Below are 23,418 nucleotides of genomic sequence, written 5' to 3' on the forward strand. Positions count from 1 at the left end.
CTGCCTTCTGCTAATCCTTTTGGAAAGCTGAATGCTATGGTCTTTCTGGAGACAGTGCAGCACAGCTGATGCTTAAAGCAGTTTTTTCCTTCAGCATCATGCAGCCATTGTCAAGGATGTGGGGTCTGCAGAGGCTGTGCTCTGACTGCAATGGTAGTAAAATGCACTAGCTGACACTGAGCAGGAGCCAAATTCCATTCTGTCACATCCTAGTAGCTTCAAAATTTAGCTGTGCTTCTGCTGTGCTCGAGCTACATGGCATGGCAAGTCAGCATTTCATTAGATTCCTGGCTGTGTTAAAATGAACAGTAAAGCAAATGAACTGTTTCTAGTACTTCTGAATAGCACCCGTGGAGGATATTGGAGTGGTCATCAATTGTCTTCCTACCTAACCGGGGGGCCACCAGGCCCCCCGGCCTTTGTTGTCACCACCACCATCACCCAGTGCGCACCATGGGCACTCACCAGTGATGAGAGGAGGATCCTCCAGCCCAGATGGGCTCAGCTTAGGGCTTCTGCCTTTCCTGGGGGGGATTAAAAAGGGGAGTGGGCGGGGAGGGCCAAGTGGCCACACCTGGGGTGGGAGGAGACTCTAACAGAGCCCAGGTGCTCTGGGATTTGAGGGGAAAATGGGGCAGGTGAGGGACTTTGAGGGTGTCAGGTGATGGACTAGGGTAATAGGTCAGGTAATAGGACTAGGGGGAATGACAAAAAAAAAAAAAAAAGAAATGGGTAGATTCAGATTGGATGTTAGGAAGAAATTCTTCACCATGGGGGTGGTGAGACACTGGAACAGGTTGCCCAGGAAGGTGGTAGAAGCCTCATCCCTGGGAGTTTTTAAGGCCAGGCTGGATGTGGTTCTGAGCAATCTGATGTAGTGTGAGGTGTCCCTGCCCATGGCAGGGGGGTTGGAACTGGGTGATCCTTGAGGCCCCTTCCAACCCCAACAGTTTTATGATTCTAAAACAATTTTGCAGTTTAAGCTGGATGTTAGGAAGAAGTTCTTCACAGAAAGAGTGATTGGCCATTGGAATATGCTGCCCAGGGAGGTGGTGGAGTCACCATCACTGGAGGTGTTTAAAATAAGCCTGGATGAGGCAATTAGTTCCATGGTTTAGTTGATTAGATGGTGTTGGGTGATAGGTTGGGCTTGATGATCTCAAAGGTCTTTCCCACCCTGGTTAATTCTGTGATTCTGTGATTTGGACCTTGATGTGAAAAAAGAATACAGTAAGTTGCAAGTGACAGAAACAAATTAGTTCAATGTCTGACGTTTCAAAGCTTGTCATCTTGCAAGAAATAGCTCTAACAGCTGTTGTGTCTGTTGGTAGCTAGAGGACAAAATACAAAATTATTAAACTCCCGAGTTCATAATGCAAGGGGGAGGGTACAGAGGAGAGAAACAGCAGTTGATGACCTTTCTGGGTTTTCTTGTGTAATGTATACAGCTGAAAGTCTCTTGGGAGAATGAGTGCAGAGACTGGGGAGACCTTTTCCAAACTAAGAGTGTGCATAGTGGTCTCATGACTGAGATACTCCCTAAGCTGCTGGCCCATGTGCCAAATTCGAGCATCACTGCTGTTGCTGACAGTGGGGTTTGTAATTCTTGTAAGGAGCCTCAAGTCCCTGCTCCTGCTAGACAGCATTGAATGACTGGCAATGAATTCAGAGCCATGGTCTTAGTGACCCAGTCTGAATCTGTTTGTCTCTGAGTTCTGTTGTGACTCTTGGTGACTCATCTGCACTCATGGTGCAGGTGACTCATCTGCCCACTGCTCTGCTAGTACCGGGGAGGTGGTGGAGTCACCGTCATTGGAGGTCTTCAGGAGGAGACTTGATGGGTGCTTGGTGCCATGGGTTAGCTGTTTGGGTGGGTTGGATTGGTTGATGGGTTGGACGTGATGATCTTGAAGGTCTCTTCCAACCTGGTCTGGTCTATTCTATTCTATTCTATTCTATTCTATTCTATTCTATTCTATTCTATTCTATTCTATTCTATTCTACGCTTAAGCTGTCAGCAAACTTACACTGCTGGTTTTGAGGCAAGGGTTTTCATTGCACTGTGTGTTGTGTTTTGGGCATTACAGTATAGGAGAGACACTGAGGTGGTGGAGTGAGTCCAGAGAAGGGCAACAAAGCAGGTTAAGGGTCTTGAGAACAAGTCTAATGAAGAGTGGCTGAGGGAGCTGTGGTTGTTTAGTCTGAAGAAAAGGTGGCTGAGGGGGGACATTATTGCTCTCTACGGCTACCTGAAAGAAGATTACAACCTCCTTTGTTTGTTGTGGGTGTCAGTCTCTTCTCACAAGACACAAATGACAGGGCAAGAGGAAACGGCATCAAGTTATGCCAGGGAAGAATTAGGTTAGACATTAGGAAAACCTTACATACCAAAAGCATTATCAAAGCCTGGAACAGGTTGCCCAGGGAAGTGGCTGAATCTCCATCCCTGGATGCATTTAAAAGCTATCTAGATATAGTGCTTAAGAATATGGTATAGTAGTGACCCTGACAGAGATAGACAATGGTTGATTTTGATGATCTGAGAGGTCTTTTCTAACCATGGTGATTTTGTGAATCAAGGCTGGACAAGGTGCCATCTTTGGCTTAGCAACCCACAGAGGGTGTTTTTCATTGTGGTTATCTTTGACTGAACCAGCTGGCCAGTGATGGAGGGAGTGCCTACAAGGTCCTTTTAGCTCTGTTGGGACTGAGGACATGCACTAGATGCTCTGAAGGAAGAGGATTTAGAGGTTCCAGCCAGTGAGTGTCCCACATGCCTTGGCATGCACTGAGATCACTCTCCTTGCCCTTACTGGAGAAGCTGCTACACGAATGTTTCCAGAGACCCACACTGGCAACATCAAGGTCAGTGTCTGCTTTCTCATGTGCTTTGTTGGAGGCTTCACAGCCCTGTTCCTTGAGGTGGTTGAGAAAAGACTTGAAAGCTCTTTGCCTGCTGCTGCTGCACTGTGAGGGAATAATACAGGGAAGTCCTTCATCTGTGGGAGAAGGCAGGGCTGCATCTGCACTCAGCTAATCAACATAAGATGATGCTAGACATGTTTCAAGCTACTACCTGTTACTGGGAATGGTTTGGCTCTGTGCTGCAGGCCTGTGCCAAAGTAATGAAATCATATCTTAATTCCAGTGTTTATTTTCTATCTTCTTACTTGTGACAAGGGTTTTAAACCTGTGTGTTATTTTACTTAAGATTTCAATGATAACTGAAAGTGATTTTTAAAACATTGTCTTTCTTTGTCTCCTTCAAAGGTGTATTTCCTTCATATTTCAGGTAATACCTTATCCTTCAAGGTAGACAGCTGTGCAAATCCTGACTGGATTAGAGCCACAATATGCTACCTTTTTTTTCCAGAGCAAAATTGATCCCAGATGATCCATCTCTTTGAAACTTGGGCATTTTATGCTCCCACTACTACTGATAACAGAAAAAAAGTCATAATGTAAATGCAGAGTCTTGGTGCTTTTCCTTAAATACAACAAATATCATCTCAGTTATATAAATTTATACAAGTTAAAAAGCAATTAATATGTTCTCCTTATATGAAGATTAGCTCTTAAAGATATTGCCTACAGTGCACTAGCTTCTGGAAGGCTTTCTTGAAATCTTCATTAAAGATTGTGTATATTAGAGGGTTAATAAGGGAATTTATATATCCCAGCCATGCTAGGAAATTAGACATGTCTTCTGAGATGTGACATCTTTCACAGGTATTAACAACTACTTCTTTCACGAAAAAAGGGAGCCAACAGATCACAAATGCCCCCAAGATCAGACCCAGCGTAGTTGCTGCCTTTCGCTCTCTTGTGCTAGAGATTCTCTGTCTTTTCCAGGACTTCTCGTGTTTAGATTCAGACCTGGGGCTTTTTAGGCTGGTATTGATTTTATCACAGTCCACCAGGGCATCTGATGTTTTCTCTGCTGTGCTGGGCATTGAAGCTGATTTGGTGCTTCTTTCACCTGCATCCAAGAGGACTTGTCCATTTACCTCCTCCCTTACAATCCGGCTGATGCTTCTCCTGTGAAATGTCTTTGCTGCCTTGTATATCTTGTAGTAAAGGATCAGAATCAAGGCCAGAGGGATATAGAAGGCGCCAAATGTGGAGTAAATGGTGGAAACAATGTGGTCATGTTTGATGATGCATTCGTCATCCCTGCTGGTTGTCTGGTGCCGCCAAAACAAAGGCGGCATGGAGATAAAAATGGATATGATCCATACCACTGCAATCATGATGCCAGCATGCTTAGGTGTCCTTTTCCTTGCATATTCCACAGCATCTGTGATTGCCCTGTACCGATCCAGAGCAATGGCAGAGAGATGCAAGATGGAACACGTGCAGCACGTAATGTCCACACTCAGCCAAATGTCACACACGACTTGCCCCATGATCCATGTCTCCTTTACAATGTAGACAATGCTGAAGGGCATCACTAGGACTGCCACAAGAAAATCAGTCACTGCAAGGGAGCAGATTAGATAGTTGGCAGGGTGGTGGAGCTTTCTCGTCACAATTATTGCGGTCATCACTAGAGAGTTGATGGCTGTTGTCATTAGTGCAAGCACAGACAGCGTAATGGAAATGAGAATCTTGGATGTTACCCATTTGAATAGTTCTTCTGATGTACTGTTTTGTTCAGTTGAGTTTATTAAATCCATGTTCTCTTTTAAAGGTGATCTTTACCAGTAGCAATTACCTGTTGGAAAAGTAAAAAACATTCAGAAAGTGTATCCTTAATCTCCAGGAAGTCTTTATTTTTGTCATCTAAAAAAGGCTATGGGCCCCAAACTTACAAGAACCTCAGATTTGCCGTTAGAAATGATTTTGGCTTATGACAGATTTTCCTGGTTAACACTATATGAGGTCCTCTGCCTTCAGAATAGAAACCTCCTCTTTCTCCTTAGTTGTGCTGTTGAGAAGGTTATGCTTGCATGGCAAGGGAGAAGACTGTGTGGTGCTTGAGATGGCACAGTGTAGAGGACACCAGAGGTGGCTGGGCAGCCAGCTAAAAAGTGATTGATTTCTCAAACGGTGTTCGGGAGATTTCCTGGTTTGTACCAGAGCTCTTCTGATGGATGAGTTGTGGTTGAGCAACTGGCTGACAGGTCTTACAGTTTTCAGTATCTATTGAGCAAGTGTAAAGGTGCTAGGTCATTGATTTTGAGGAGGGTCTTGTGTGATGTGGCCCCTGAAATAGCCCTCCTGGCACACTGACCCCACACCAAACTGGACTGCATCTACCATCACCTGACACCATGCCCCCATCAAGTGTATGTATGAAGTTTCCTGGAACTGGGCAGAGATGTTGGGATTCAGACTGTTTACAAATCATACCACTGGCAGACAGAAAAGAATCCTCTCTCCGGAACTCTCCCACCACCAAGTCATCAGCAACTCCTTTCTCCAAGTAGCAACAGAGAAGGACCACACCCCATGGACCCATTTGGAACATCAGGGCCACAAGACACTGTTAGACAGTGACCTACATCAGAAATAGTGTGGCCAGCAGGAGCAGGGATGTCATTTTGCCCCTGTACTGAGTGCTGGTTAGGTCACACCTGGGGTACTGTGTCCAGTTTTGGGCCCCTCAATTTAAGAAGGACATTGAGACTCTTGAACGTGGACACAGTCTCAAGCTGCACCAGGGGAAGTTTAGGCTGGAGGTGAGGAGAAAGTTCTTCCTAGAAAGATTAATTGGCCATTGGGATGTGCTGCCCAGGGAGGTGGTGGAAGCCCTGTCCCTGGAGGTGTTCAAGAGGGGATTGGACGTGGCACTTGGAGCCATGGTTTAGTTAGTCATGAGGTGTTGGGTGACAGGTTGAACTTAATGATCTCTGAGGTCTTTTCCAAGCTTATTGATTCTATGATTCTATGATCCTCCATGGTGGTGAATTTCCTTGCAATCTATAAAGTCACCTTCACTTATATTTCTATACCTTTTGTACCGTTCTTCCTTTCCTATCATGCACCTATCTTTTGATAATAATAAGCTGTTGGACAACATTTGACTTGTTTGTGGCTGAAACACAACCAACCCTCCATGCAGATCAGCATGGGGGGGACAGCCCTGCAGGGTCTTGCACATCACTACATAAGAGAACCAGCCTTGTTCCTCAAGCAGGGCAGCAGCATCTGTGTGTCTCCTGGAGCGCAGAGCCAGCCCTCCTGCTAAATAGCCTTAAAACTGGTCAAATGTGAAAAATCTCATCTAGCCTTTAGGCTAGCACAGTCTACTCCATTGAGCAGTGCACTGACTGTTGAAAACTTCAATCCACAGAAAATGGGCACAATGCTGCTTCTCTTTCTATAAACTCCTTTCCCTCCATCCCTATGTGAGTCCTTCCTTGTGTGTTGATAAATATGGGCTTTCTAAACCAGGACATAGTTTGCAGTAGAAAACAGAAATGGGAACTGCTACAGCAGAAACAGGAGGAGAAACAACTGCATGATGAAGCTTTCATTTTAGAGCTCCCTGTTACACAGCTCTACAATGAAAGTGCTGCATATATTAAAAAACTTCAAACAATTGACATTGCCTGGTTGAAACATTACACATGGATTAGAGTCCTGAGAACATCATTATCTTTCCTCAAATTTTGTTATTCTGTGGTTGCTGACAAAGAAAACTGCAGAAAACTTGGATGTTACTTGTTCCGCTAATGACTTTCTCTACAGAAACAGTAGAGCTCCTCTGATGGCTTTGCAGGAAGCAAAAAGCAGGGAAATAGTGATGAAAGATTTTCCTTATGTTCTGGGAATGTGCATCCTACTTTGTTATCAAGAAGAGCTTCTGAGAGCTCTACAAACTGCAACTGAAGCAGGACTTTCCACCTCTTTAGACCAGATTTTAAACTCACAGTAAGACGATCAGATTCCACCCTTGAGTGAGTTCTGTCCTGAAGTTTTTTCTTAGAATAGAATAGAATAGAATAGAAATAGCCAGGTTGGAAGAGACCTTCAAGATCATCAGGTCCAACCTATCACCCAACACCATCTAATCAACTAAGCCATGGCACCAAGCACTCCATCCAGTCTCTTCCTACTCACCTCCAGTGAGACTGTGTCCTCTTGTTCTGGTGCTGGTTGCCTGGGAGAAGAGACCAACTCCCACCTGGCTACAACCTCCCTTCAGGTAGCTGTAGAGAGCAAGAAGGCCTGCCTTGAGCCTCCTCTTCTCCAGGCTAAGCAACCCCAGCTCCCTCAGCCTCTCCTCACAGGGCTGTGCTCCAGACCCCTCCCCAGCTTTGTTGCCCTCCTCTGGACACATTCCAGCACGTACCACACGTTCTTGTGTGTTTAAGGTCTGTCTGATGAATTCCTAAGTGGGTTTTTCTGTGAAAAACTTTAGAGTGCAGTGAGTGAGTTGCACTTGTGCTGCACATGTAGGGAAATATGTGAATAATGTTCCTGAGGAAAAATGTGCCTCCATAACTAAAACTTTCTGATATTTTGCTGGAGTGGCTGGAAAGTAGCTCATCCACTGTTTATAACCTTGGACCCAGCTCACTAATTTGTTTTGATATTCTAATGTGGGGAATGATTAATATGCTATTGACCTACTCAAAAAGGTTTGTTACCATTAATTTACCAACACTTAATTGTACGGAGGAGCAAGGAAAGGAAATGTATTTTGCATGGTGATATTTACAAAATGCTAAGCAGAATTTTGTCCTGTACCTGATATAATTACAGCATGCAGCCACTCCCTTTCTCTCGATGCCACTCTCTCTGAACTCGAGGTGTACTTCACAGACATAAAAATAGGTCTTTCTTTATGCCAGTGTCACCTTAAAACCTTCTGAATCCACAGTAATTGCTAGTTTAAGAATATTTTTGTCTGTAGCCAGCTGCCTTCCTGAGAAGCAGTAGGCACATATGGTATTATCTGGTGAACGTTCAACCTCTGCTAAAGAAATCTTCATTTCTGAACTTGTCTAAATATATAGGAAAAAAAGTTCTCTGAGAAATCTAAGCCTTCTGTTGATATCGGCAGTTGATTGTATCTGAGAACAGTTACTCATTATGGTTAATTACCTTATACATTCCTCACTCTTCAGATATTAGTCCTTAATTGCAAGCAAGCAAGAATCAATTTAGAGATAATGAAAGCTGATTAATAGCTTTTGAAAGATTATGCAGTTTCAGGCTGAGTAAGGAAAATACTATGGATAGGTTTGCAAAACTGCTATGTAGAAATAAGTAAGTTTCCTTAGCACTGCAGTGATCTGGGGACTCTGTATGAGAAGCACAGTAACAGAAAGATGCTTACTTGCCCTGTGCAGTGATTATGCTTCTCTGTGTGGTTTTGAGATTATCATCTGGTATGCTCAGATTTCATTTAGCAGCATTCAAGACTACCACACCAAAGTCACAGTGTACTACTGTTCCCTAGATAGTTGTGCTAAGGTCTCCTGTTTGTGAGACATAACCTTTTCTTTAGTAGTACCCATCTGAACATATGTCCTCCAGTTTCTACATGGAGTATTAAGACCTTCTGCTGTTGCCCTCACAACCCCAGCAGCAGGTGTCCAGGATGGTCCCCACAGGCTGCTGTGCAGACAGAAGTGTATAGCTCCATCTGAGGGAGACATCAGTATTGTGACAAGATCTTCCCACCAAGACAGTGGTTCCAGAGCCATTTGGAGGGCTGTGCCTGGGACTTCAAGTCACAAAGTTTGGTGGATTTTTTCTTTTTTTGTCCAAGTGGGATGGAGACCCTCCACTGGCTGATGTGGGAGTATGAAGGATGATCCTGTAAACAATGGATTAGGATGCAGGAGAGCTGGCGTCTGTCCCTCTGCTGTAGGCTTTGCTTATAAATTTTTAAAGCAAATTCATTAGAATGCTTCAGTTAATAGCTGCAGGAGTACTTCCTTGCTACCCTACTTTGCACATTTGTATTGCCTTCTCTTAGCAGCAGGAATGATTTTCTTCATGCATGTAGTGCAGGGAGGATCCACTCTCAGGTGATACACGCAGAGGCTGCGGGCATACTGAAGCAGTGTACTGCAGCTGTGACTGCCATGTGATTCTGATGAGCTCTTGCCTCACAAAGCAGACACACTACAGGGCAGAAGAACTTTGTCTCCTTATGACGCTGTACCTGACATAAGACTTGGAAATGAAGCATGGAAAACTTGGAGCTCTGATCTCTGAGCAATTAATTTGGTGAATCTTTCAGCTATGCAGCTGTCATAGTCTCAGGCTGTGCCAGGGGAGGTCTAGGCTGGAGGTTAGGAGGAGGTTTTACACAGAGAGAGTGATTGCCCATTGGAATGTGCTGCCCGAAGAGGTGGTGGAGTCACCATCACTGGAGGTGTTCAGGAGGAGACTTGATAGGGTGCTTGGTGCCATGGTTTAGTTGACTAGGTGGTGTTGGATGATAGGTTGGACACGATGATCTTGAAGGTCTCTTCCAACCTGTTCTGTTCTGTTCTATTCTATTCTATTCTATTCTATTCTATTCTATTCTATTCTATTCTATTCTATTCTATTCTATTCTATTCTATTCTATTCTATTCGAAAGCTTTGGGAAGACTTGAAGCTTCAATTGCGTTATACTATTTATTTAGTTATTTATTTACTTTTTAAAGAATAGAATAGAATTTACCAGGTTGGAAAAGACCTCAAAGATCACCAAGTCCAACCTGTCACCCAACACCTTATGACTACTAAACCATGTCTTCAAGTGCCAAATCCAATCCCTTTTTGAACACCTCCAGGGATGGTGACACCACCACCTCCCTGGGCAGCACATCCCAATGGCCAATTACTCTCTCTGTGAAAAATTCTTTTCTCACCTCCAGCCCAAACCTTCCCTGGTGCAGCTTGAGACTGTGTCCTCTTGTTCTGGTGCTGGTTGCCTGGGAGAAAAGACCAATCCCCACCTGGCTACAATCACCCTTCAGGCAGTTGCAGACAGCAAGAAGGTCCCCCCTGAGCCTCCTCTTCTCCAGGCTAAGCAACCCCAGCTCCCTCAGCCTCTCCTCACAGGGCTATGCTCCAGACCTCTCCCCAGCCTCCTTGCCCTTCTCTGGACATGTTCAAGAGTCTCAATGTCCTTCTTAAATTTCATTGTCTTGTCCTCAGTTTAAAGATTGGTGAAAATTATGTGTTGTACTATATCTTCAAATACAGATCTTAATATGGCAAATTAACCTATAACTGCTACTAAAAAACAAGTACAGTATTTCAGCTGACCTACTAAAATATGAGCCTTTGCTGAACAAGAGTCCTGTAAACACAAGAAACTGCTATTCACCTAAGATAGTATCTCTCATATCTCTGATACATAAACAATTATTGGTTTTGAGGGATGAGCCACTCCTACAAATGGGGGTTTTTTGCCTTCCTTCCCAGATATGTTATGTTCAGGTGTTCAGAATGTAGGATTGGTTTGGTTCAATAACATTAGTCTGTCCTTCCAGGTTTGGAAAACAGCACCTTCTATCTTTTGAGTGAACCTGGAAAATAATATGAAATACTGGTTGCAGGAGAAACAAGGTTGGGAATGCCTTTCAGGAAGGGCATTGTGAGCCTACTGAATTTAGGCTCATATCCCAGAAGCCGATTTTTGGCCCCAGATTGTTTTATATTGCTTTAAACACCGCCAAAGAGAAAACTTGCTGACTGTACTGTGAGGGTTGTGTTTGCTTGATTTTTCCATGTGGATTCCTTAGAAAAGTATGTCTTTGAGTTCAAAACAGCAACGATGCTCAGAGAGCAAAGCAAGTAACTGACAGGTGGCTCAGTTGGTAGCATATCAGGCCCTTAATGGGAAGGTCGTGAGTTCAAGCCTGCAGTGGGCAGTAGTGTCCTCCCTACTCTAGTCACGAGGTCTGTGGTGACAAGTTGGACTCGATGACCTTTGAGGCCTCTTCCAACCTTAGGAATACTAATTTAACTAAGGGTAATTACATTCCTACACATAGCACAACGAGTCTGTGGACATTAAGCCAACACAAAGTTTTGCCTGTGGCACAGATCCTGCCCATCTCTCTCACGTAGGCTTTCTCTGGCTTTGAAATGATGAAGTGTTTCATCTGCTAGCAGAATCCCTTGCTCTATTGACCAATATGATCTGTAAGCCAGTTAGAAGGGCCCAGCTTTCTTGCCTTTATCTTACTTTTCCTCATGAAAAGTAAGACTCAATTTAAGAACATGTCCAGAGAAGGGCAATGGGGCTGGTGAGACACCTTGAGCACAAGCCTTACGAGAAGACTCTGAGGGAGCTGGGGTTGCTTAGCCTGGAGAAGAGGAGGCTCAGGGGAGACCATATTGCTGTCTACAACTACCTGAAGGGTGGTTGTAGCCAGGTGGGGGTTGGTCTCTTCTCCCAGGCAACCAGCAGCAGAACAAGAGGACACAGTCTCAAGCTGTGCCGGGGAGGTTTAGGCTGGAGGCGAGGAGAAAGTTCTTCCTAGAAAGACTAATTGGCCATTGGATGTGCTGCCCAGGGAGGTGGTGGAGTCCCTGTCCCTGGAGGTGTTCAAGAGGGGATTGGACGTGGCACTGGAAGCCATGGTTTAATTACTGAGGTCTTTTCCAACTATATTGATTCTATGACTTTTATGGTTCTATGACTTTTATGGTTCTATAACTTACAGTGGCTCGTTGGTCTAGGGGTATGATTCTCGCTTAGGGTGCGAGAGGTCCCGGGTTCAAATCCCGGACGAGCCCAGTTTTTGGAGGTTATTCTGCCCCTGTACACTGCACTGGTTAGGCCGCACCTCGAGTCCTCTGTCCAGTTCTGGGCCCCTCAGTTTAGGAAGGATGTTGACTTGCTGGAACGAGTCCAGAGAAGGGCAACAAAGTTGGTGAGGTGTTTGGAATACAAGCCCTATGAGGAGAGACTGAGGGAGCTGGGGTTGCTTAGCTGGGAGAAGAGGAGACTCGGGGATGACCTTATTACTCTCTACCCGAAGGGAGATTGTAGACAGGCAGATGATGGTCTCTTCTCCCAGGCAGCCAGTACCAGAACAAGAGGACACACTCTCAGGCTGCACCAGGGGAGGTTTAGGTTGGATGCTAGGAAGAAGTTCTATACAGAAAGAGTGATTGCCCATTGGAACGTGCTGCCTGGGGAGGTGTTGGAGTTGCTGTCATTGGAGGTGTTCAGGAGGAGACTTGATGGGATGCTTGGTGCCATGGGTTAGTTGTTTAGGTGGGTTGGATTGGTTGATGGGTTGGACGCGATGATCATGAAGGTCTCTTCCAACCTGGTTTATTCTATGTAATTCTATGTAATTCTATGTTTTGAGCTATCCTGTTTCTATCACTTGTTTCTGTATAGATACTTACTGGAAGTGAAACTAAATCCCAGAATGGTAAATTAGTTATTAATGCTACCCTTGCTTGGGTGTTAAAATTAGTTCTGAAACAAGTATTTAAGAGCTTGTAAAAAGTCCTTCTTGATGTGGCTGTGTGTTTTTAGATACCAGCCATGTGATGTGCTAATGACAATTAACTTACTCATTATCCATCATATTAAATATGAGTAGAGAGAAATAGTACTCTTTGGGATTATACAATTCTGTTAATGCAGGGTGAGCTCCTGCTTGGATCTGGTAGAGGATTGTATACTTTCAGCCTGAACCTTAGTGTCCCAACAGATGAGCAGATGGGCACTTTCACTTGATTCTTATTGCCCTGTCCTTAATATTTTTTTCTCCCAATGACTCTTTCTAAGGCTCCTAAAGTAACAGTGCATCCTCTGAGACAAGGCAGTGGTGACTGACAGGTTTGTAGGATAAGCTGCTTGACAGCTGAAAGCAGCTGCTGCAAACCTGCCATTCCTGGAATACAAAGTAAATGTCTATCAGCAGTTTGAAGTGTGAAGCAGAAATTGCAAAGCTGCTAGGTTTCCAGATCCAGTCTTCATTTCTGCATAGTGAAAACTTTATTTCTTTTACATTTTTAAATTGTTTTTTTCTTTATCTGATGCTTAACTAAGAGGTAGAGTTATTTCCAGTTCTTTGTCAGCAAGTGTTTGTATAGGCTGGATGTGAGGAAGAAGTTCTTCATAGAAAGAATGATTGGCCATTGGAATGGGCTGCCTAGAGATGTGGTGGAATCACCATCACTGGAGGTGTTTAGGAAGAGACTGGGTGGGGTGCTTGGTGCCATGGTTTAGTTGATTAGATGGTGTTGGGTGATAGGTTGGACTCGATCTCAAAGGTCTTTTCTTACCTGGTTAATTCTATTCTATTCTATTCTATTCTATTCTATTCTATTCTATTCTATTCTATTCTATTCTATTCTATTCTATTCCATTCCATTCCATTCCATTCCATTCCATTCCATTCCATTCCATTCCATTCTACATGCATACTGAAGTAATACTTTGGAGTCCCTGTTTTGGGTAATACTATCTCAGTACATGGCTCTGACCACATTATGGATCTGTGTAAGAGACTAAGTAAGTCTTGTCTCTCTTGATGTGAATCAACAAAGATAAAATCACCTTTGCTCCTTGCCCAGATGATAGCTGATGTGCATTGGGCAGATGCCACTGGAAAATGACTCTCTGGAATGTGCATAGGCAAGATCATCTCTACCCATCAGCTACCCTGGAAAGGGAGGATGGTGCAAAGGACAATGGATTCACCACCTGGACATAGCTAAAAAACTGTATAAAAGACCTGAGCAACTCCTAGCTCAAAAGAAGGAACAGACCTGGGCAATGCAGCTCTGAAGAAAAACTGAAGAAAATATCAGGAGAGAAAAGGACAGACACAGGAGAAAAGACATCACCATGTAGCCTGGAGGCAGCAGATTAGGAGAAAGACTCTCCGTGTCCTAAATTTCACCTGCTGCAACTCACAGAGCTGAACAGGCTGCTCAGAGAAGGACTTGGACTTTGGGATCTCTCCCTCGCCTCCTCCAGCGGAGGACAGCACAGCCAACAAGGATGACATCTCCTCCACACCAATGCTGCAACACCCTTCCTCCACAGACCCAAACTGTCTTGGGGGGGTGAGCAGTGTGGTAATGTAATTCCCTTTTTTACCCCTCTCCTCTCCCTCTTTCTGTTCCATCCACTTTATTCTGTTAATAAATAGCCTGGCTGTTGATATTTTAGCCTTATTTGTGCCTCTAATTTCATAACACAGGAATATTCAAAAGAACTGAGTCTCTTTCCCTCTCTGGAATGAGACAACCTGAAAGGCATTAGTCAGCTGGAGGAATATCTCAGAAACTGACTATGTTTCACTGTTTGAGTCTCTATTAATTGGTGTTATTTACAATTTCCACTTGTAGAAGGTCACAACAGACTAATTTTTAGAAACACCACAAAGAACTGTACAATCACAGAAAAGTCAATTGAATGGGTATCAGCTAAAGATAATAGGGGGTACTGATTGACAGCTGGCTGAACATGAGCCAGCAGTGTGCCCAGGTGGCCAAGAAGCCAAATGGCATCCTAGCCTGCATCAGAAATTGTGTGGCCAGCAGGAGCAGGGAAGTAATTTTGCCCCTATATTCAGCAGTGGTTAGGCCACACCTTGAGTACTGTGTCCAGTTCTGGGCCCCTCAGTTTAAGAAGGACATTGAGACACTTGAATCTGTCCAGAGAAGGGCAACAAGGCTGGGGAGAGGTCTCAAGCACAGCCCTGTGAGGAGAGGCTGAGGGAGCTGGGGTTGCTTAGCCTGGAGAAGAGGAGGCTCAGGGCAGACCTTCTTGCTCTCTCCAACTCCCTGAAGGGAGGTTGTAGCCAGGTGGGGGTTGGCCTCTTCTCTGAGCCATCCAGCACCAGAACAAGAGGACACAGTCTCAAGCTGTGCCAGGGGAGGTTTAGTCTGGTGGCAAGGAGAAAGTTCTTCACAGAGAGAATTGTTAGCTGTTGGAATGTGCTGCCCAGGGAGTTGGAGGAGTCACCATCCCTGGAGGTGTTCAAGAGGGGATTGGATGTGGCACTTGAAGTCATGGTTTAGTCATGAGGTCTTGGGTGACAGGTTGGACTTGATGATCTTTGAGGTCTTTTCCAACTTTACTAATTCTATGATTCTAATACAGAATTCTGTCTCCCTAGCACCTCTCAGGAGAAGCATGAGTAAACAGCTAGGCTTTGGAGAACGCCCTGAATGTCATTGTAACATATGAAGGAAACAAATCTGAGGGTCCTGGAGAGTAGGTGCCTCCAGCGTAGTGATGCACAAAGTACATTTATTGCCTGAGGAAAGGCACTCGGATTTCTTACAGATGGCACAGAAAAGTCCATTTCTGTGCCTTGAATGCAAGGCACATAAGTTGTGTAGTAAGCCTGCATTTGGTGCTTTTATTAGTCATGTTCCGTTTTAAGCGTTCTTGCGTTGGCAGCGTTGTGTGCCGCAGTATGTTTTGTGTTGGGCACAACAAAGATGATGCTTGCTTTAATTTTCTGGATGGCTCTTTAAATTCTTCCAGCAAACAGAAAGAATCCCAAATGGCTAAAATGACAAAGCCTGACAGACTTTCCCCTGAAAGTTAGCACACTGTATTCCTGCTGTGTCATGTTATTGCTCCTGGAGCAAAACCAACAGGAGGTAGGTAGTGCTTCCACTGAAGTGGCTGAAATGCAAAGCCTAAGGGCTTGCTCAAGTTGCCAGGGAAGGTGAACTTGACCGCTTCCACTGGATCCCAGTAAGAAGGATGGAAGAAGCAACTCCATCAGGACCAGAGCAAAAAAAAAAACAAAACCAACAACAAACCAACAAACAAACCACAAACAAACAAACAAACACAATAAGGGCAGAGTGAAGCACTAAAATAGCTTCTGTCCTCATCTCCCTGGTGTAATTATCTCACTTTCATGTTTTCCACTGAGGCTGTATAAATTGCAGCATGCCCGCTGTGACTCCTGTGACATAATCTCCCTCCAAGAGGCTTTGGTCCTTGCTTTGTTGCTTCATGAGCTTTACCAGCTGCTGTTTTTTCCAGTCTGCAAAATACCAGACTCTTTGAACCCAAATATGACGATCCCACAGAGTGGGACTTCCCACACATCTATTACAGGGGGAGCAGCTCCTTGTCTAGTGCATTTCAAAGGTGTTGCTGCAATTCCTGGGGAGGTCTGCAAAACCTGAGTGGGAAGCAGGGTTGCTACAAAGGTGGGGTAAGCTTCTGATGCACTCCTTGATGCTTTTGCCACGTTCTCTACTTGCATCTGTTGAACCATAGTGTAGTCCTAATGCTGCTTGTCAAGCCTGCCTGGAGAATAGTCCCCCTGCTTATGGCCATTGTATCTGCAGCAACTGCTGCATTTGCTTGTAAGGAAGAATGATGTTCAGAAAATAATTATGCATTCTTTACAGCTTCTAGTGTTGAAGCTGATGGTTTCATTTTTGTCTCCTTTTGGAAAATTAGTCACTTGTCTTTGTTTGCACTTTATTTCATGTCCCGCTGCCATCTGTTTTAATCTAGATGAGGGGGATGGGAAGGAGGGCAATCCAGCCTCTCAGCCAGCCCTCTGGGAGGGGGGAAGGAGGAGCAGCAAGAAAGTCATGGTCCACAGGCTGACAGACTTGCTTATATAAAACAATAAGCATGCCTCCCAAATGTAGGTTTGGTTGTTGGGTGACTGGAGAGTGAGCCTGTTATGAACTTGATCACTGGCTGGAGAAAGGGAAGACTTCAGACCCATATTCATAATTCTCCAAAGGAAATGGCAATGATTTATGTCTATAATTAGATAAGAGAGTTCTGCATGTACATGTTCATGTGTAATTTTTTTTCTAGGTGGTCCTGCTCTAGCATGGGGTTTGGACTGGATCTTCAGAAGTCCCCTTTCAACCCCTACCATTCTGTCAATTGTGATTCAGTTTCTCCTGTTTGAGGCTGGTCTGAATCTCTAGTCCAGACTTCCCAGGATAGTTGCCTCTCACATTCTATATGGTGTGGAAGATTCCCAGAGCACCAGATCATAGATAATACTGCCTGTGGAAGCTGACTCCACCTTCTGCTGCTGATATTCTAAGCTGTATAAATAAATATCGGTGAGAAATGAGGCATTGCCTGGGCACCCCATTCCACTCTGAGTTCTACATTTAGCATAATGAGATCTTCATGATGGAAAGTAGTCTGTACAGACAGACAAAGTGCCATGTAACTACATAGTCAACATCTTGTCCTTAGAGGTGCATGTCCCCTTGGATGGTTGGGAGCTGAACTTGCACCTTCCATATTAATGTTTATAAATATGTAAAAGGTGAGTGCTGAGAGGATGGAGCCAGGCTCCTCTCGGTGATGCCCAGTGACAGAACAAGGGGTGGGAAGTTGAGCCATAGGAAGTTCTATGTAAACATGAGGAACATTTTTTTTCACTGTGAGGGTGATGGAACACTGGAACAGGCTGCTCAGAGCATGTTTTGGAGTCTCCCTATGCGGAGATATACAAGACCCCCCTGGATGTGCTCCTCTGTGACCTGGTATAGGTGATCCTGCTCTGGCAGGGGCGTTGGACTAGATGATCTTTTGAGGTCCCTTCCAGTTCTTAACAGTCTGTGATTCTGTGACATCATGAGTGGGCCACTCACTTCCTAATCCCCACACTTTGGCACCTATCCTTACTTTAGTTTGTACCTAACAACCTGAAATGTTCTGTTCAACTGGAAATCTCCCGGAAATCTTCTGCAGTAAGAAAAGATATTTGAAACTCTGGTTTTAGTTCTGTTTTAGAAAAGCAAGGGGGTTGCTTGTTTGTTTTTCTTTCAGGTTTTTCTTTGGATTGGCAGTGAATCAAGGTGACTATTCACCCATCTCTCTAATTTGTACAACTCGTTTCATACGTGCGGGACTGGCTTGCTTTCATGATTAGCAACTGAAGTTGTACAGCAAGGTGAAAATGCAAACCGGCTTTGCTTGTGTTTCCCCTTTCAAGTAACAGTTTGTAACCTGTTGGAATCACAAAGCGAGGAGGTTGAGAGGCAGCTTTACTTCCTTTTAAAGGTAATGAAGCACAGCCTTGTTTCTCTCACTTCCCACTCATCCTTATGCTTTGAGTCCATGTGATTTTTGCCACCCCTCTGAAAACACAGTGTGCACAGTTGTCAGCCACAAACTGATACAACCTACCTTTAAAACTCTATTCCAAGGAGGAGTTCAACTTGGGGAAAAAAAAAAAAAAGAAAAAAAAGAAAAAAGAAAAAAAAAAATTGAAAAGTATTTAGAATAGAATCACAGAATCATCAAATCAATAAGGTTGGAAGAGACCTCAAAGATCATCAATTCCAACCTGTCACCCAACACCTCATAACTACTAAACCATGGCACCAAGTGCCACGTCCAGTCCCCTCTTGAACACCTTCAGGGATGGTGACTCCACCACCTCCCTGGGCAGCACATTCCAACAAATCCAACAAATCTCTCTGGGAAAAACTTCCTCCTCACTTTGAGCCTAAACCTCCCCTGGCACAGCTTTATACTGTTCTGTTCTGGTTCTCTTGTTCTGGTGCTGGATGCCTGGGAGAAGAGACCAACCCCCTCCTGGCTACAACCTCCCTTCAGGTAGTTGTAGAGAGCAAGAAGGTCTCCCCTGAGCCTCCTCTTCTCCAGACTAAGCAACCTCCGCTCCCTCAGCCTCTCCTCACAGGGCTGTGCTCCAAAACCCTCCCCAGTTTTGTTGCCCTCCTCTGGACATGTTCAAGGGTCTCAATGTCCTTCTCAAACTGAGGGGCCCAGAACTGGACACAGTACTCAAGGTGTGGCCTAAGCAGTGCTGAGTCCAGGGGCACAATGACTTCCCTGTGGAATTACCTCACTTTCTAGTTAATAAGCAATTTTGTGGAATAACTCCTGTGGAATACTACCTGAATTCTAGGGTTGTGTGGGCACTTTATGTCTTAGTTGCTCATGAATTTTATCAAATGTGTTTTTTTATTGTATAACAACTGTAAAAGCTTTTATCCTGCTGGAAGAAGCTACCCTGTTTACTCCTGGACAGTAACAAAACAACCAATCTTTTCAAACACGTGTCTGGAAAAGACAGAAGAAAACATCATTTTCAAACTATGACAGGATCTGTGCTTTTTTTGCTGTGTACTCACCGGGACAGTTTTGAAAGATAACTGGTCTTGGAAGTGTCTGTTGGAAGAGCAAAGTCGATGCATTGATGTGTTCTTCCTCTGCAGAAGGGGTTCTGCATGACACAAAACAGTACAAGCCTGTGGTTAATCACAGTTTGGAGAGATGGCAAAATTCACACAATATGCATGCCCATCTCTGTCTCTTTTTTGGAGACTGATGCTTTTTAACAAAGGCTGCAGAATTCCCAATGTCTTTCCATTTATTTCTTTTCACAATGTCATTTGTCCTTATTGTAGTCCTCATGTGATCATCTCAAAGACTGAAAGTCTCTCCCTGTGTTTTGTTAGGCAGGTGTGATTGAATAACCCTATTTGATAGTAAACTCTGCATTGGGTTTGCACTAAGTACTATTCTCTAATAATTTCTTTATGAGGACTAACAGACAATTTGGCCTTTCAGGGAATTATAGAATCATAGAATCAATAAGGTTGGACAAGACCTCAGAGATCATCAAGTCCAACCTGTCACCATAGACCTCATGACTACTAAACCATGGGTTCAAGTGCCAAATCCAATCCCTTTTTGAACACCTCCAGGGACGGTGACTCCACCTCCTCCCTTGGCAGCACATTCCAATGGCCAGTCTCTCTGGAAAGAACTTTCTCCTCACCTCCAGCCTAAACCTCCCCTGGCACAGCTTGGGACTGTGTCCTCTTGTTCTGTTGGTGGTTGCCTGGGAGAAGAAACCAACCCGTACCTGGCTACAACCTCCCTTCAGGTTGCTGAAGACCAGAGAAGGAGACTCCGCAACCTCTCTGGGCATCCTATTTTAGTGTTTTGTCGCCCTCACAGAGAAAGCTTTTCCTTATGTTCATGTGGAACCTCCAATGCTCCAACTTGTGCATTCTTGGGGCAGGGATCTCTGTATCATGTTTTGGCAGAGAATGACTTGTTTCTCTGGTCAGCTGGCATTACAGTGTGTTGAATAATTCATGAAGATTTGTGGCCTTGAGTATAATTTTAGGTGTACAACACTTCATAGAAAACTGGTATCAGCAGGACAGTGTTAAAATGTGTCCAAACACAGAAGTAAGAATTTATCTTCCCTAGGAAGCTTTCTGGATCTGTCAGGTCTCCTGTTGCAGATGCTGTGCTTAGTAAATAAGGTCTTACGTTCTCCAGCACTCTGTACTCATTTTCATTTCTGGTAGGGAAATAACAGGCTGTCACTCACCACTTATTTCCTTTGCATAATTCTGATGTAGCTGTGCCACTTGACATGCAGCACAGATGACAGCAAATGGCTTTTTAAAATTTAAGCAGATGATTCAGAATCATTTTTGGAAAAAAAAGCCCCACCAACCTAACTTATTGTTGTCCCAGGAATTCAGTGCAGACAGCAGCTGTCTAACAAGATTATTCACCCTAAAGTGATCCTCAAAGTTTCTCATTGATAAAGCTGCTAAACAATCTTAAGTGATAAGCCTAAAAAACTCTTTCTAAACAAAATCCCAGAGGTTTTTTACTGTTGTTGAATATTCCCCCCCCCTTCAGAATCTATTTATGTTGGCTTTCTAAGGTCTTTCAAAACATACTGATTGACAGCTGGCTGAACAGGAGCCTCCAGTGTACCCAGGTGGCCAAGAAGGCCAAGGGCATACTGGTCTGCATCAGGAATAGTGTGGCCAGCAGGAGCAGGGAAGTCATTGTGCCCTGTGCTCAGCACTGGTTAGGCCACACCTTGAGTCCTGTGTCCAGTTCTGGGACCCTCAATTTAAGTAGGACATTGAGACTCTTGAATGTGTCCAGAGAAGGGCAAGGAGGTTGGGGAGAGGTCTGGAGCACAGCCCTGTGAGGAGAGGCTGAGGGAGCTGGGATTGTTTAGCCTGGAGAAGAGGAGGCTCAGGGGTGACCTTGCTCTCTACAACTACCTGAAGGGTGGTTGTAGCCAGGTGGGGGTTGGTCTCTTCTCCCAGGCAGCCAGCACCAGAACAAGAGGACACAGTATAAAGCTGTGCCAGGGGAAGTTTAGGCTGGAGGTTAGGAGGAAGTTCTACACAGAGAGAGTGATTGCCCATTGGAATGTGCTGCCCAGGGAGGTGGTGGAGTCACCATCCCTGGAGGTGTTCAAGAGGGGATTGGAAGTGGCACTTGGTCCTTATTGATTCCTTGGCACTTATTAATTCTATATTTCTATGATTCTATGATGACTTTGTGATTACCAAATCCTTTAGCACTGTAGAGAAGTTTAGATACTACTTAATCCTGGGGATGCTTGTAGATAGCACAATAACTCCTCTTTTCCTGAGTAAGGAAATAGTATGCAGTTTCAGAAGAGGGTTGAACAAAGTCATCTTTGAGACTTAGATTATAATTCTAACACAAAGAAGCAATGATTCCAGCAGCTCTTTTCTCCTTAAGTTGTATGCTGATAAAATGAAATTTGTCTTTTAATAGAAGGGTATTTCTTTGTAATCTTGCAGCATCCTTGCTATATATTTCAAAATATTGAAAGAAGTTTTTTGACAGCACTTCCACATGACACCATGTAATAGTAATGTGGTGGTGAAGAGAAAGAAGCATTAAACTATCTAATTGCCTAAATCCACAGAAGGCACATCAGCACTACCAGCTGCTTTCAGAGAGTTCAAAAACCTTCAGTGGATTCTCAGCAGCTGTAGCCTATGGCCTCTGTAGTTTCTGTGCTTTAACATAATATCGTGGTCAGAAGTGGGAATAAAGGACAGAGGCAAATGGTTCATGTACTGATCTTCAGAGACTGTAAGAGGCCTGTAAAACTCAAAGACATGCCATTGCTTCTGTATGATCTGGCTTGTTATGCATGGGAGCAGCATTGTGCCCTGTGGGAAATGCTGAATCCTTCTCCCTGGATTGCTTACAGCCCAACTCTCACACTGCAAAATTGGAGGATTTAGCTATGGATTATCACATGAGAAACTTTTTCTACCAGGAGACTGGAAAAAACCAAATTAAAACTTTGAAGCTCTTTGCTAAAATGCATTTTTATTTTTACCCTGTGAAGCTGCTGACATTTATTGAAAAGTGCTTTAAACAATTTAAAAGCAATATACTGTTGCCAAGTAATGAGAAATATAGTGTAGGGTCTCACATTGCACGCCCTCACATCGGTACACATGTATATTTCCTCGTATTTTTGCCCATAATTTCTATGTCTTCTATTTTGAGAACTCATTATAAAAAGCTATGTTTCCTTAGTGTTCAAAATGAGTCTTTGCTCTTTGTAGTTGAAGACTGTTTTCCTGTTAACTCTTCTGGAAATGAGCAAGGAACAGATTCAGGCAAGTCTCCACATCTGTATAGTCCCTGCCCCTCCCCCACACCCCCAATTTCAGTTTTTCCCATTCCCATTCAATAATGGCATTACATGCTAGCATCCTTTTATCTCTTTGTTTCTTGATTCACAATCCTTAGGATGTAGCTAGGTCATATATATCAAACATTCCCCCTCATCCTAAGATTTAGAATGGAATAGAATGGAATGGCATGGCATGGCATTGAATAGACTAGACTAGACTAGACTGGAATAGACTAGACTGGAATAGAATAGAATAGAATAGAATAGAATAGAATAGAATAGAATAGAATAGAATAGAATAGAATAGAATAGAATGGAATGGAATGGAATGGAATGGAATAGATGTGGTGGGCTATGCCCATCCTGGACAAAAAAAAAAAAAAAATAGGGGGAGAGCTCGTGAGAGTTTTTTGCCCTCCCTGGGAGGTGTTTTTCTCCCCTGGGAAACTGATTTGGTCTGTCACTTCCCCACCCCACCCTGCCTTGTCCAGCAGGGGTATAAGAGGGAGGAGAATTGCAGCCATTGCTCTCTTTCTTGCTGTTTCCACACTTTGCAAAGGACTGGTTCTGTGTCTCATACATCTTTTTCTCTCATCCATCCTTGTTCCTTACCCTTGTGAACCCTGCCTGTCATTGTTACACAAATATATATATATATATACTGTTTAAAGAAAAAATATTTGCCTCTCTATTTCCAAGCCAAACCCAAATTATTTCTTGGTGGATTTGCTCCCCTCCCTTTTGTCTCTCTAGTAGGGAAGAGGAGGAAGGAAATGAAGGAAGGATTCTCAGCCTTGCCCCCATCTGAGCTTTTAAGCCCCAGTTAAGGCTCAAACCACCACAATGGAATGGAATGGAATGGAATGGAATGGAATGGAATGGAATGGAATGGAATGGAATGGAATGGAATGGAATAGAATTAAGCAGGTTGAAAAAGATCTTTGAGATCATCGAGTCCAACCTATCACTCAACACCATCTCATCAACTAAGCCATGGCAACAAGCACCCTAGAGGCTTTCTTAAAAAGACACAGATCTAGCTAGAGGCAGTTGTGTACTC

General features: G+C 44.0%; 1 protein-coding gene and 1 non-coding gene across 5 annotated transcripts in view; one reads left to right on the top strand and one right to left on the bottom strand.

Moving 5' to 3' along the window:
• Nucleotides 1-2,921: 2,921 nt before the first annotated feature.
• Nucleotides 2,922-23,418, bottom strand: part of HTR1F (5-hydroxytryptamine receptor 1F) — a 140,739-nt gene continuing 120,242 nt past the window's right edge. For 2 of the 4 annotated variants that reach the window (XM_068144844.1, XM_068144846.1), the window contains exons 3-5: nucleotides 19,042-19,133; nucleotides 18,071-18,101; nucleotides 2,922-4,714 (exon numbers count right to left, since the gene is read on the bottom strand). In XM_068144844.1, the coding sequence (XP_068000945.1) occupies nucleotides 3,576-4,676 (1,101 nt within the window). In that variant the 5' untranslated portion in view covers nucleotides 4,677-4,714; nucleotides 18,071-18,101; nucleotides 19,042-19,133 and the 3' untranslated portion in view covers nucleotides 2,922-3,575. The remainder of the gene's footprint in view (nucleotides 4,715-18,070; nucleotides 18,102-19,041; nucleotides 19,134-23,418) is intronic. The other 2 variants (XM_068144847.1, XM_068144845.1) reach the window with 2 other exon arrangements.
• Nucleotides 11,626-11,697, top strand: TRNAP-AGG (transfer RNA proline (anticodon AGG)). Its single transcript has one exon. It is a non-coding gene; the product is annotated as a tRNA-Pro (tRNA).

This window comes from Melanerpes formicivorus, unplaced genomic scaffold, assembly GCF_026170545.1.
Source record: "Melanerpes formicivorus ecotype bairdi unplaced genomic scaffold, bMelFor1.0.p_v2 SCAF_11, whole genome shotgun sequence".
Taxonomy (NCBI): Eukaryota; Metazoa; Chordata; class Aves; order Piciformes; family Picidae; genus Melanerpes; species Melanerpes formicivorus.